We start from the raw sequence: 15,385 nt of genomic DNA on the forward strand, positions 1-15,385 counted from the left end.
CACAAATCGGTGGAAATACTGTGCGGTGGAATGTCAGTTGATGATCTTAGATACACTAACATGAAGAAGACAGGTATAGAACATGTCCAATCTCATACTATAGCAATTGTCATTAAGTGTTATAGAAAGATGATTTTTCCATTAACTGTGAGAATTTTTATCTGACTCACTTCCTAACCTCTACTTCAAATTCACATTTCCATAAATAAATATAATTGACCAGTATCTTCTTCCTTTAAAAAAAAAAAAGCTGGAAATAAGGTATACTAAAAAGGTACCCTGGAAAGATATTTTAAATATTTAAATAATTAATGCCTTTAAAATGTCAGAGATTATTGGGCCTAACATGGTAACCTAGCAGCTGAAGTCCTTGCCTTGCATGCACCAGGAGCCCTTGTGCCAGGATCATACACACCAGGTTTCCCTATGGTAGTCAGTTCGTATCCCGGCAGCGCCTCTTCCCATCCAGCTCCCTGCTTGCGCTCTGGGAAAGCAGTCGAGGACGACCCAAAGCCTTGGAATCCTGCACTGTGTGGGAGACCCAGAAGAGGCTCTTGGCTCCTGGCTTTGGATTATCTTTGCTGCAGCCATTGTGGCCGCTTGAGGAGTGAATCAATGGTCAGAAGCTCTTCCTTTCTCTCCTCTAAGTCTATCTGACTTTCCAATAAATTTTTTTAAAAAAATCTTTTGAAAAATTGTCAGATAATTAAGAGAAAGAGTAACATAAAATGAGTGATTGCATAAATTGTGTATTAAGTTTTCTCAATAAATCCATTTCATTGCAGTTATCATTCTTTAAGCCTACACCTAAAAGGTATAAAATTCTTCTAGAAGCCAAAGCCTTCCCTTCTGATCATGTAAGTATTTCGTCAAATTATATCTATGTGCTCTGCATTCTTCCTAGAGGAGAGGATTATTTGCTTGACTTTAATGTTTAGTCACTAGTCTTTTCCAAGTAACCTTACAATAGAAAGATCTGTCTAATGTTTTTGGTTTAGACATTTTTAATAGAGCATAGCTTTATTTCTTTTGTTCAAATAAAACTTGTGTTAAGTGAAAAAGCAGTTGAGGAAGTACATTGATTTAATAGTACTTTTAAATTCAGCAAAACTGCTTACTTAAATCAATTGAAGTTGTTTTATTAATTCTTATTCCCCCTGATTTTATTTAATCAAAGCAATATAAACCGCAATGCTTAAAATTTACCCATAGAATTGAGATATAAACTCTTATTTGTTCTTTTGTTTTCATAGTATCATAAAAAACTTTTTTACTAAAGCTTTAAAGATTAAAAGTTTTTGTGGTTTAATAAGCAAAATCATGCTGACCCATTTATAATCATTCAGCTGATAAGAAATTTGATTGTTCCCAACACAGATGAAAGTAAATGACATACTTCAGTTTTAACCCTAGAGAAAGTTGATTGCTAACTTTGTGTTACTAATGTTAAATGTTCTGGTTCATATCCTATAATTCTAATGCATCAAAAATCTATGTCAAAATTAATAGTCATTATACTACCAAAAAGAAAGCTGTAACATCTTGAAAAGATCAGAGACCATCTTATAATTGCTTCCTCCATACCCATATTATAGCCTCAAATAAGTCCATTTCTAATGTCCTTTCCATTCATCAACTCAAACCTCATAGAGTGATCCATTTCTGTATCTTATATTGCAACATAACAAGTCTGTACCATTTTGATTATTTTGCAAATTCTAATGTTGACCTGGGATTTAACATCTTATTTTAAAATCCTGTTGTGACCCTTAAAGTTTAGAGGTTTCCACATTTCTACTCATGTCTGATATGATCTGTTTTAAAGCGTGTTGGAATTCTTCTAAGTGAATCATATTAAGTGTTTTTTTTTTTTCTGATATACTCAGCCATGTTTAAACTAGACATTGGATTTAGTATGCTTTTATTGATATTTTATCATTGTTTTCAGGGTTGCTATTTAAATGTACTTCTGGGACTTGTGTTTGATTTAATAAATAAACCATTTCTTTTTTCTAGTATGCTATTGAGTCACAGCTTCAACTTCATGGACTGAATGTTGAGAGAAGTATGCGGATTATAAAGCCAAGAGAGGTATATGAGAAAGAAATATTCAACATGCTTCTATTTAGTATTGATTGCTTTCATCGTTTTCCTCAAAAGTTTATTTTCTTCATTATTTTAATGGAACTTTCAGAAAAGTATAAAAGACTTAAACTTCTGTTACTGCGAGATCATTTTGTTTAAAATAGAGAACAACTCAGAAGTGTATTTATTTTCATTTTCAAGGGTAACCATATGGCAAGCAAACTATTTTCCTATTTATAGCACTGGGATCTGCTGTATTCTTCAGCAGAATGGGAAGAGAGTGGCAAATTGGGTATATCATTATCAATTTGAAATGTCGCTTCTCAAGGGCACCATTAAAATCAGGATAGAGTCTAGTGGCATTTCTAAAATACAATGACTATCTGTTTACATCCCTTCTTAATTTTAAGCCTCAAACATTTTCCTTAGTGTTTCGACAAGAATGGAAAAAGGGATATTGTATAGTAGGAAGGGCTTCAGTTTTACGGCCTGAGTGAAATACTCTAAAGAAATATTCCAGACCCTCTAATTTACTATTTATGTGGCTTTGAGAAAGTTACTTTACCTGTCTGAGACTCATTTATATTTAAACAGATAACAAAAGATGCATTTAATTCAGTTTGACCATATGTTCAATATTAAAATACTGTGTACTTTACCTTAATGGAGACATAAGGCTAAGTTTTACAGACTTTGACATATAAACCTTGCAGCTAGGATAATTTGGCATAGAGAGAATCATACCTAATATATGTTAGGTTTAATATGGAATGCTCCTAGTCTTTTAAGCCAGTGTTTGAATAATTACTTATTTCAAACTTGAATTACTTTGAGGAAATTAAGGACCTGTTCTATTCACTTCTATTTGCCAACATGCAATAAATTAGTAGAATAGAAAGTTCTCATACCTACAAGGGGATAGCTGTTACACTTGTCATATTATATAATTTTAGCATCAATTTAAGATAGCCACTAATAATCACAAGTTATCATGTTATAAATAACCAGTGTGTAGAATCTCATTACTGAATTATAATCTTGGGACCATTTAATATTACTATACAAGAAAAAGTCAATAGGAAATGGCTATATTTTCTGAGAAATAGATTTCTTATTTCCCAAATAGTGTTTCCTTAAAGAAATAAAGCAAGCACCACTATGATATTTTTTGCTATTCTAACCCCCACCCCCACCTGCTGAACTGTGGTAGACAGATATTTTATAGATTCTTTAAGAGCAGTTTTAGGAGCCGGCATGACCCGTTTGGCCTAATAGATAAGCCAGATGGCTGAATACATATATTGCATATCCGAGAACCTGAATTCAAGACCTGACTCTGACTCCTGAATCATCTTCCTGTGCAGGCAGGAGGTGGCACTGATGGCTGGAGTCACTGGGTCTCCTCCATGATTGGGGAGACTGGATTCTGTTCCCAGTTGCTGGATTTGGTTCTGGCACAGACCCAGCCATCTAACGCACTGAGAGAGTCAATCAGCTAAAAACATTTCTCTGTTTATTTTTCTTGCTGCCTCTAAGATAAATAAAAAGCACAAATACTGGTTCATTTTTAGAAATGAATAAAATGTCTTATGTTGATAAGTTAATTTTCATTAGAATCTTGAAGTTACAGAAATCTTTGTTTTACATATGTAAAGGATGCTCCATTTAATTCAGATTCTAATATTAATCTTGTTTTCTTTTAGGACGCTTTAACAAACTCAAGGTTATCTTCTAACAGTTATTACCTACATATGCATATATATAGATTGTAAATCCGCTACATATATATGTGTATGTATATTTATACGAGAGAGAGTTTATAAATTTAATATGAACTATAGTAACTGGTAAACATATAGAATTATGGAAAATGAAAACCTGAAGGAGAATTTATGATTACACTAAGCTTCCCCAAATAATAATCTGATTAATGATGCATTGATTAGATTCAACTAAGATTTAGTACTATGGAAAAAAGAAACTTAGTAAAAATAACTGAATTCTTTTGGAACACATAAACATTTAGTTCATTTTTTTTCAGCTTAGATTGTTTATAGGATAAAAATCTACATTTTTTGTAGTTCTCATTATGTATTCAGTCATTGATTGTGGTAGGGCCTATGGGCAAATTCTCACCTGGATTTTAGCAGAATTATCTTTCATCTTCGAATTTTGATCTTTATAAAAGTTTGGGTGAATTTTTATTTATAAGCTGGTAGAAAAAACTGCTAGGTAATGTACAGAAGGAAGAAATTTTTTATTGAAACTAATGGCATTTATTTCAGAAAAGATAACAGATTCTAAGTACAGAATGAATTTCTGATGTTTAACTTACTACATATTATTTCATGTATTTACAGTGCTATTTATCTTTGCTAAAAATGAAGGGCAAACAACTTAGAAATATGGAGCTAGACTGATTAAAAACTGAGAGATAAACATCTAAGGTTTTGTAAAAACTTTCAAAACCCATCTTGCATCTCTTCATAATGAAAGCGTACATTCAAATGCTGCTGCTTTGTTACGGTTTTCACATTAGATTCAAAAAGATGTACTTTTTTGTAGTGAGAAATAGCTAACGGTGAGATTAAAATTGGTAAACATGAAATGGCAAATCTAGTATTCAGAAAATTATAGAAGTTGTCCCTAATTTCATGTAGGGAGAAGAAACCTTGAGAATGGAGGATATTCTTGAAGTAATTGAGAAGGAAGGAGAGTCCATTGCTGTGATTATGTTTGGTGGGGTGCATTTCTACTCTGGGCAACTCTTGGATATCCCTGCCATCACAAAAGCCGGACAAGCAAAGGTATGTACATTGTGTGTCCCATCCTGCCTCACGTCAAGCATTCCCCAGCTGTGGAGCGATCTAACTGCACTGTTGTTGAAGTACTTTTCTGTGTATTGATTATCATTGTTTGAACTATAAAAGCTACACCAATTTTTGTATTGCTTTAAGTATCTTTAAGTCACCTTTTGCCACTTCTGTGGTCTTAATAGTAGCAGCTTTCTCAATGTTCATGGTCAACAGTGGGACAGGCAAATTTCCTGGCAGAAATGTCATTGGTACTGAGCCAGTAAAAAGTAGAAAAATTGCTTTGTTTAGTAATTAGGCACAGGGATTGTTAGAAACACAACTTTGACATTGTCATTTGACTCATTATGAATATGTCAGTTCTCAACTTTAGGTACTGAAAGCTGGGTGATGACAGATTTACACCAGTATCTTTAAGGAGACCTTTTTTATTATTAAAAATCTTAATAAATTACTATATTACCTACAGTGAGAATTTTTTTCCTATATATCACTAAATATTTTATAGTGATAACACCTAAATATTTTATCATTTTTGAAATCTTATCTCCTTACATGCATGTGTTTGTAAAATATATTCTTAGTATTTATTTACCTGTGAAAAGAAATCATGGAGGAAACAGCATTTGACAGTCACAATTTGAATTTAAAATTCTTAAATAACTATTCTATTTGAGTCAGCAATCAAGTCATGCATTTAAAAAGGTGCCAATCAGATTTTATTCTGAACATTAATAAGTTATGGGACCAATATATGTGTGAGGTCTAGTTAATATATTCAGTTATTGAAGCTAATGAATGGAACTAATGAAAAGAAATTTAGCACCGTTCTGAACAGTCTCAAGGAATTTGCAACCACGACTTCCAACTGGTTTGATGGATAACTGTGAAACTGGTCCATTACAAAAGATATAATGATAATGTCTTCTTAATTTAGATATTAAATGTTAAGCACAAAAATAAAGAGAGGCCAATAAAAAAATCACATTTCAAAGTGTTAGACTAGTAATCAGCAGTCCAAGTACCGTTAGTATACATGCATGTCTCATTAACCTTAATAAATATGAGTCAGGAAGACAGAGAAGAAAGACTGAGTTTTCAAACCACACAACCTGAACTTTAAATTTTGAATAGGTCCTTTAATTACAATATAATCTTGGGTAATATCTTTGCCTTCTTAGAGTTTCTGCTTCCAAAGGCACTAAATTAAACTCACAGCATCCACCTCATAATGGGAAAAGTATATAAAACATCTGTTTGCTTGACACACATTATTTTATTGGTCATTTTCTACACCTACAACTGTTCCCAATGAGTATAAAGTTATTGGAAAAGGCTCATATACATATTTTGTTTACCTAGATTTTGCTTACCTAGATTTTATATGCAGTATATCAGTTTATATAAGTACATTGGTTGCTACAATCAATTGCTGTGTTCTATAGACTTTCTTGAAAAAAAAAATCATAAGTTTCTACCAACTTAAATCTTCATGAAACTCTCCAACAAATAAATGAAGGTAGGATTAAGTCCTTTGAAATTAAGTGTAAAGGCTAGGAAGTGATGAATTCCATGCAAGTAAAATGAAAAAAAAAAAAAAAGAAAGAAAAAGAGGCTTTACTTATTATCCAAATCACTCTAACCATGTTTACTTTATTGCTAGATTCTAAATTGAATTTCAGATTTCTTTAAAATATGGGGTTTCATGGCTCTTTTGGGTAGCCACTGAAAATAAATCTGAGGATAAAGGCAGGCAGAAAAATAAAGATGGCAATCAGAGAGGAGATGAAAAATTCTAACAGAAAACGCATAAAAAGCCAATGTAGGGATTGACCAGAAGAAGCAAAAGAGAATATTTCTGGCAAGGAAGCATGGCAGATGCCAAAAGTGACGTTGGAATGTAGCAAGCAAAATCAGTGAGGAGGGAAGTAGGGATATAAAGTTTGAAGACTGTTTGAATTCAAGAAACACACGTATAATAAAAGCAAATGGCAATGCATGTTATTTGAGGCTCTTTATCATTCCCATCAAGAGATAGAACATTTCCAAAATTCAGAATCTTGACTGTATCTTTTCCCAAGGCTTCCTGTTTCTTCCTTTCTTGTTTTTGGGGGGTTGCTGTAATGAAATATCTTGCTGTGGATAACTAGGATTACTACAAAACAGCAGAAATGTATCGCTCCATTTTGGGAGCCTGCACAATCCTAGAAGTGTCTTGTGACTGTCATCCTCTGGTTCATGGGTAACACCATGCTCTGTGCTGAGGTGTAGGGGACAAGGAAACTCACTACAGTCTCTTTTATGCGGGCACTTATTTCAATCACTTTCATCATGATGAGGGTCAAGTTCCAACACATGAGTTTGGAGGGGTCACCAACGTTTTTATAGCACAGGCCCTCTTTTCCCAAGTTAGTAGTTTGTTGACTCCAAACCACGTATCTCAATTTTGTATATTTTTGGGTGTTACAAAAATGCACATACAAATATTTCATTTGGATTATTTGCTCTCAGGTATGTTTCTGAGTTTCATCCAAACTTTACCTAACAGACCTCTTGCTGATTTTTCTTTTCTTTCAATATTACCAGGTTGTGTGAAGTATGTCAAAACATATTTCTTTGCATTTTCATGGGAATAGATATTAGGTTTTATTTCCACTTGAGAGCTATACAATAAATGTTTCTCTGGGCATATTTATATGTTTACAAGGACCAATATTCCACACACAATCTACTGAGTTTATACCCAAAAGTTAATGCTCAGATATTAATCTGTGTGTATATTTATTCCTAATCAACAATGCTGATTTTCCAAATGGATTATATAAATTTGCTATATCCTCCCACCATTGAATGTAACAGTCTTTGTTGCTCTACATCTGCACCAGTAGCCGCTATTGGCAGTAATTTTCATCTTAAGCAATCTATTTTGTAGTAGTAACACCTGTAGTTTAAATTTATACTTCCCTGATTATTTATCAAGTTTAAAACTTGCCTATATATATATTTTTTTTGATGAAATGTTCAAGTCTCTTATGCACTTTTCTACTTTGGTATATGTGTTGCTAATTTAGTTATAGATGATGTAAGAATTGATTTGGAAGGAGAGGAAAAAATACTACTAGTGGTCATCAAAAAGGAAAGCACATGAATACATTAATTAAAGGATATTGTTATTAATTTAAGTTGCTTGGACTTTTCTTAGCTGTGGAGATTTGAGATAGTAGAAAATGAGATAGGCTAAGAAAAAGCATAGCTATAGAGATATGAATCACAAGATAAGGCCAGAATGTGACCAGAAAGATACTTCAATACTGATCTTCATTTATTTTGTTGCTGAAGCTGTATACAATATCACGCATAATTTAATGCCCGTACAGAGCTCTGCCTAACTTCTATAAGTCTAATTTTTAAAACATTTTATTATATTTTTTACTAAGAATTTCTTAGTTTCTACACCCACTGAAGGCAGGTGCACCTTGTCCTTTGATGTACTATCATTAGAGATTTTTAATTGCTCCCCAACTCGCCCATCAGTGCTAGGTGATATTCCAACAGAAAAAAAAATTTATCTTCCTATTATATTTGGATGCACTTCCTAAATTCCTTTGATATCAATATCCTTTAAATAAATTTCCTTTTCCTGAAAGCTATTTGCTTTTTCATGCCATCATCCTCTGGGACCATTTCATTCAACTTTCCTATATCAATAGCTTTTTAATTCACTCTTCTCAGTCTGTATTTTTCTTCTCATTTCCCTGAATCAAATATGAGAGCTTTCAGTGGCAAGAAAACAGTCCCATTAAAATTAACCCAAAAATGAGAATTTCTTCTTCCCAACTCACATAACTTCAGCAGAAGCCGCTGAGATACATCATGCAACTCAGTTAAAGCTGAGTGACATCTCCAGAATTCTCTCAGAATTTTCTCAGCTTCTCACATTGCTGTCACAAGATAGTTGTCCTAAATCCAACTAGATACTGTTTCCCTATTTAAGGCTGAGAAAGGGAAGGAGGGAGGACAGTGGAGCTTCATCTGTGCCTTTCAGCTGAAGTGCTAAATCCTTCCAAGAAAAACCTAGCAAAGTCCTGCTTATGACTCATTTGCCTTCTGAAGTAACAGCTAAAAAAACAGCATAGGCAAGAAAACTGTTGCATTCATAGTTGAATAATAGAGGGACGTGAGGAAGCAGAGGTTCAGAATTAGGTCTGGCTGGGTTAGTTACCAAGGTTTTTCTTGCATTACACATTCGTACGCCCACAGAATCTTCAGGTTCTTGCGTCTCCTCATTCCTCTTACAACACTTGCATTTTCCCCTTTCTCCTCCTATACTCATCTACTGTCTCATTGTCCCTCTCCTTTCCAATTCATTTTTTCCCCATCTTCTCCCCTTTCCTTCCTGCCTTCTTCCTTTGTTTTCTTCCATGTTCGCATTGTGTGTACGTGTGTGTGAAGAGATTTATTTTCATAAATTTGGAATACCATTTCTTTTATCTTTTTGTTTTTTCAGCCTGTTGCACTAAGTAGCTCAAAATACTTAACAGAAAATTGATGGTGTAATGAAACATATTAACAGAAATAGAATATCTGAAACATTGAAAAAATAAAGGAATAGATCTCAGACTCTATTATAATTTTTACATCTATATTATAAGACTAGATAACAAATAATTACACATCATGGAACACTCCTGGTGTTTTAGATGGATAGACGAGTTTACTGTTTTTAATGAACAGTGATAGAAGTTTGTTTCTTGATTTTGCGGCAGCCGAAGCTCAACTTTCTATTCTGCGATTTGGTTTTCCAATGATGAGTGTTGTGGCTTCTGGTTTTTATATCCTAGAGCCTCTGTGTGGATTCACAGAAATGGGAGAAAAAGGTGTAAAGGGGCACAGATTTACTTCTTAATGCCTTGCATTAAAAATGGCAAAAGTTGTCCCTACTTATATTGGATTAACTAGCACTCACAGAAATTAAGCTTCACTGTTGACTTAAATTCAAACACTGAAGCTCAGACATTTTGTATTGTTGATGGAGTTGATAGTGCCTTTGAGGTGAAGTGCAACATTGCATGAATGGCATTATTCAGTATAAAACAAAAAACATTTTACAAATTATATGCATATCAGTAATGTATAATCAAATGTATGTACAATCACATTGATGTAAGTGATCATATTTAATGTGTAACTATCTACATTGGGATTTTATTTAAATAATTTTGTATATCAAAAATTCTTACTAAAATGCTCTTACTTCCTTTTTTTTCATTAGAATTTAAAAAATAAGGTTGATTAAGACTCAAAATACTAGACTGAAATTTTAGAGTTCAGTAATTAACTAATAAAAGATTTAGTAGTCTGAGTCTTAAAACTTTGTGTTCCCCATCCACCAAATTTCTAAAGAAAATGACTTAACAACTTTTTTTGACTTAATAATTGTTATGCTTCCATAATAACTGGCAAGGAGTGAGTGCCAAATCAATATGATGGTATTTAAAATGTTTATGGAAGAATGAGTTAACAGAATGAGTTTATTTTTGTGCAAAAATATTTGTATATTTATAATAGGAAAGATGCAAAAAATCATGACAGGGTTCAAAATTCCTTTTATCAAAATATACAGTTTAAACTCTGCTTTTCCATTCTTTGCCTGAAACCACCACTGCCAAAATTGCAAACACAAAGGGAAAAAGGAAATATATCTATAGTACATGTTCTCCAGTCCTCTTAGAGAATATGGAGGGGTTTTTTTTGACCATACATATGTTATCCCATGAAAAAGCTACATTGTAGACTTTAAGAGAATGGGTACTTTTCAAAAAGAAATGTCCCAAGGTATTGCCATAGATGGAGCTTAAATTGTCATCCAACATACTGGGTAAACAAACAATTTGAGGACATGATTCCTTCCAAGAGACCTAATATGTGTACAGAGCTCTAAGAGCCTTACATAGCTTCCTCAAAGTTGTGAAGAAAAATGATCAGAGGAAAAGGAATGCCAAGGAGAAAGGTATGCCAACCATATCAAATGAAAGAAACTCCATCTGTTGAGACACAATGAACAGCAACTTGAGTTTTTAAAAGCTATTCCCTGAGAATTTGTAGCTTATTAAATACAAAATGAAAGTCCTTTGAATGTACAAGTTTTTTCAATTCCACTTTTCCATGACATTTTGAAATATCCTCATATTTGTTGAATGATAGAATGATTGATTCTCAGTTTCTAACATCTTTTGCACATTTCAGTGCATTTATATGGATGCCAATATGCTTACTTTCATTTAACCTACAGAAAATGAAAATGCAATGGTAGCTGTCAATTTCATATTCCGCAAACTGAATTTACCAACTGCTATTGAATTGTGACACTTGTTGCAGGTGTACTTTAGAGATTCTATGTGTTTGGTTAGATATCACGTCAATAAATAGACACACAACTATTTTACATTATATTGTAATCAATGAAGTGTGCATTAGCACTATTATGAAATGTTTTATTGCTATAAAATGGTGATGATTGACTTCTTGAGAAAATAATTCCAATAGACTTACTCCATGCGATGTTGCTACACTTAATCATTAGTAAATATCTGTGGGGTGTAATGGAATGAGATGAGGGATGCCTGCAATGGCATTTCCTAGACCCAAACATTACCATTATTTAAATTGTTGATTTCAACTTTTCAAAACACCTTCTTATTAAGTTCTTCAGCGACTCATAGATCATGCATTAGCATCATCTTCTTCAAGAAGGTTCTTGATTTTCTTTTCAGTTCTTCAGCGACACGTTATTCATTCAGTAGCTTGTTAGTTACTTTCATGGTGGTGTTAATTTCTTTTCTGTCCCTATTGTTGATGTTGTTTTGTAGCTTTTCATTTAAGAGGATGTGTAGAAACTGAGTAATGGGAACTACCATATCTAGTAGCATGTTATTTAACTTCATGGCATTGTAAGTTTCTATTTTCTTCCTATTGTTGATTTTTGTATTGTGGCTTTTCATTTGCGGGGATATATAGTAACTGTGTAATGGAGACTGTCTCCAGATGTGAGGATACAATGCAGTATGCATCTCTACTTCCAGTCTAAAGATGGACTCCCAACGAAACCGTTTATTATACCTTGACAATAGGATGCTGAACTCTCTGCCATTGTCCATGCCCGCAATGATGGACATATGACTGTTTATGAAAAACTATACTATAGTAATAATATAGGGAAACCCAGTGAAGGGGGAAGTTATTAGAAAGGGGATGCAAGAAATCTCAGGCTATGGAAAATGATGATGATGATGATGATATAATAACAATAATAGAAGTAAATTTTTTATAAAAAAATTATAAAATCAATTAAAAACAGAAGTATTTGAAATAATATATGAGTGGTCACCTATGAATGATTCCCTCAATGGAACATCCATTTATTTTCAAAAAACCTGAAGCATTATTAAAGACAAATTTAATATTCTTCTAGATGACATAAAAAATGGATTAAGTAATCATATTTCTACAGAAAGTTTGTGATGCTTCTAGTTCTGAATGTTAACTCATGAGTTACAGTAGCAGAAAAGCAGCAGCAGTATCATGAGATAGGGAGACTTGAACAAGAAATTATCTAGAAAGAGTGCCATAATTTGTACTTACTATCAATTAGCATGTGTGAAATTGTATGCATGAAACTAACCTCTTAGAGGTTTAATATTGGGATGTTCAATATTAAACCACTTTCACTAGGAACCTTAGACATTCAGTCATTTTTTAAAGTTAAAGTCAGCTGCCTGTTCAGTAGGATCCTATAAGTGTGTAACAAGAATCATGTCACTATAAGTACAGCAACATGCATTTGGATCCATCTTTCAGTCGATATTTGAGCCATAAATTATAAAAAAAAAACTTGAGTTCCAAATAGGAGTCCTTAATCTCACCTGGAGGGTTAGGTTGACCCTCTTAAAGATGAGATCAGACCCAATTATAGAAATAGGAATAGAAGTTAACATGCTAAAAATTTCCGCTAGGGGGCTGGTTACACTCTGGGTGCCATTGCAGATATTTAAATGTATTGATAGGATTCCAAAGAAGTATTTCAGTAGAATTTGATTGTAGGATTTTAGAAAAGAATGACAAGACACAATTCAATAGAACAGGCAAAGGCTAGATAAAGAAGGCTGGACAAAGCCACAGCTTCTTAAAGACCCATGGAAAGTCATTGGAAATCTTTAGGTATTAAGGCTGAATAACTTGTTTAAATTTTAGAAAAACTGAAATGTTCTGTTTTCAACTTCTAAATATTTTTAATTGTTTATATAAAGTGAACAAATTTCATCTTTTTCATGGATTTAAGAACATATTTGCCACCCCACCTTCCTTTTTGCACATGTTCCCTACCGATGCACCTCCTTCCCTATTTCTTTGTAATCTTCACTTGAAATTCACAGGCTTACCCCTCCATTGGGTAAATGATTTAACACCTATGATGTAGAATATAAACAGCAAAAATACAAAGAGCAACCCATATTTCAAGAGCATAGACATAGGCTATGAAAATGATCAAATTTTGAAATGTCAGTCTTACAGATTAGATTTTGTTTTGTATTCTGTGTATTACTTATTAGAGTAATACTTATTAGAGGTCAGAGGAAATGTACAATATTTTTATTTTGGGAATTAGCTTATTTGAATAAGCATAATGGTTTCCAGTTATATCCTTTTTTTGCAAAGGCAGGATTCCTTTCTTTTTATGGCTGAATAATATTCCATAACTTTTTTTTTTTTGTCCTCAGTAATAAGTATAGATTTGGACAATCCCAAGATGATAAAACTAATGAGTAAAAATACATTTGGAGTATCTTAGTAGAAATTTTAAAGCTTCCTAGTAAACAAAAGAAAAGGTTACCAGGGAAACAATTTCTTTTGTACAGAATATAACAATAAAAATAAATAACAATTTACTTTGTACAGATGTCTTTTTCATCTTTTGAGCAATTATTTTATTTAACCGTATATTCTCAAAAGTTTTGTGTAAATATAATAAATCAGTTTAATAGTTACAGCTCCTGAAATTTGCTTGACATATATGTACTATATAGGTAATGAAAGATTTGCTATATCTGCTCATGAAAATGATAGAGCAATTTGAGCCAGCTTGGTAATAAGGGGAAAATGACACAAAGTTTACATGTAATGTTATTAACTATGTGGCCTGTATGAAGAGCTCCACTAAGATATATAGCAACCTGTCTATATCTTTTATCTATATTTGTGGGAACTTAAAATCAATGTTGAAATATGTTGATCAGTATTAGTGCCTCAAAAATACAAGACTTTTCAGCTGTTTCAAAAAATCCTCTCCAGTTCTATTTGATTTAATTTTGATTAAATGAATTATGTGAAAAAAAGTAATTGATATTCAGTACAAGTCTAGGATCCAGATGTTGCTTTAAATTACAGATATGAGAAAAACAAGAGTCCTGTCAATCAGGGTTTGTGCTTCTGCCACCATTGTAACAAAAATCATGGTGGATAGCTAGTTCTCTTGATCTGTCCCTGCTGATTGACATAAGAGATAAACCCAGAGGTTCCCAAGAGAAGTGCCAAGCATATAGGTTCCTTTTGGTAGGTGATAGGCATTTTGTAAAATTCTTATTTAAGACTTGGCATACTTTAATATTTTATTTCACATGGCCATTGACAAAGAAGGATTGATTTATGCATTTGTTAAGGTATAAAATGAACGTTTTCCAACATGAATTATACAGTTGCAATCTACTTGCTGATATGCATTTGAATGTAAAGGAAAGTGGTGTCTCATGGTAAAGTAAATCTCTGAAAGGGAAAAAAACACTCAATAAAATATGAGAGATTTTTCCCTGTGTTATTCTTCAGCACCAGCTTCTTTCATCCATTAACTTATGCAAACATGATTAAGAGTGTCAAAATCAAAGGGCAGTTGAGTTGAAGAGGAAATGTTCATTTTTCCCAGAAAATAATCTATCACGTGGCAAATAGCACAAATAGCCTTCATTATTTTTTATAAAAGACTGACAGCAAGTAAACAGATTTCTTTAATAATCATCTCCTAGATTTTCATGCACTATTATTAAGCTGACTGTGTAGGTAAATATTTTAAGAAAGCAAATGTGGTTGAGAAATTTACCTCAGATAGACACAGTAATCACTAGGAAGATATTGCCTGGGAATGCATCCTTTAAATTCATATGTAAATTGGACTGTCTTCATATAATACCAGTAATGTTGGAATTAATAGTTGCTTTAAAATGTTTACTACTAAAAGAGAGAAACTGAGAAATTTATCAGTTTCTGAAAAATTAGCTGCACTTCTTTCAGAGTTTTTATGGGGCCGATGTCCCTAATTCAAATGACCTATATCATGACTTTCCCATCCACTCTTTCCCTAATATGTACAATAATATCCAAAATACTTTATCTCTTGGTTCGTTTGTGTACACATTAATTAGCATATAAATATTGTT

The 15,385-nt window shown here is 32.9% G+C and overlaps 1 protein-coding gene across 1 annotated transcript in view; it reads left to right on the forward strand.

The window, feature by feature from the left end:
• The window catches only part of KYNU (kynureninase), a 136,477-nt gene that overhangs the window by 54,582 nt on the left and 66,510 nt on the right, over positions 1 to 15,385 (forward strand). The window contains exons 5-7 of the mRNA XM_040971523.1: positions 786 to 857; positions 2,017 to 2,091; positions 4,746 to 4,892. Coding sequence (XP_040827457.1) covers positions 786 to 857; positions 2,017 to 2,091; positions 4,746 to 4,892 — 294 coding nt within the window. The remainder of the gene's footprint in view (positions 1 to 785; positions 858 to 2,016; positions 2,092 to 4,745; positions 4,893 to 15,385) is intronic.

This window comes from Ochotona curzoniae, unplaced genomic scaffold (assembly GCF_017591425.1).
Source record: "Ochotona curzoniae isolate NIBS_2020 unplaced genomic scaffold, NIBS_Ocur_1.0 contig_2210, whole genome shotgun sequence".
Classification (NCBI taxonomy): domain Eukaryota; kingdom Metazoa; phylum Chordata; class Mammalia; order Lagomorpha; family Ochotonidae; genus Ochotona; species Ochotona curzoniae.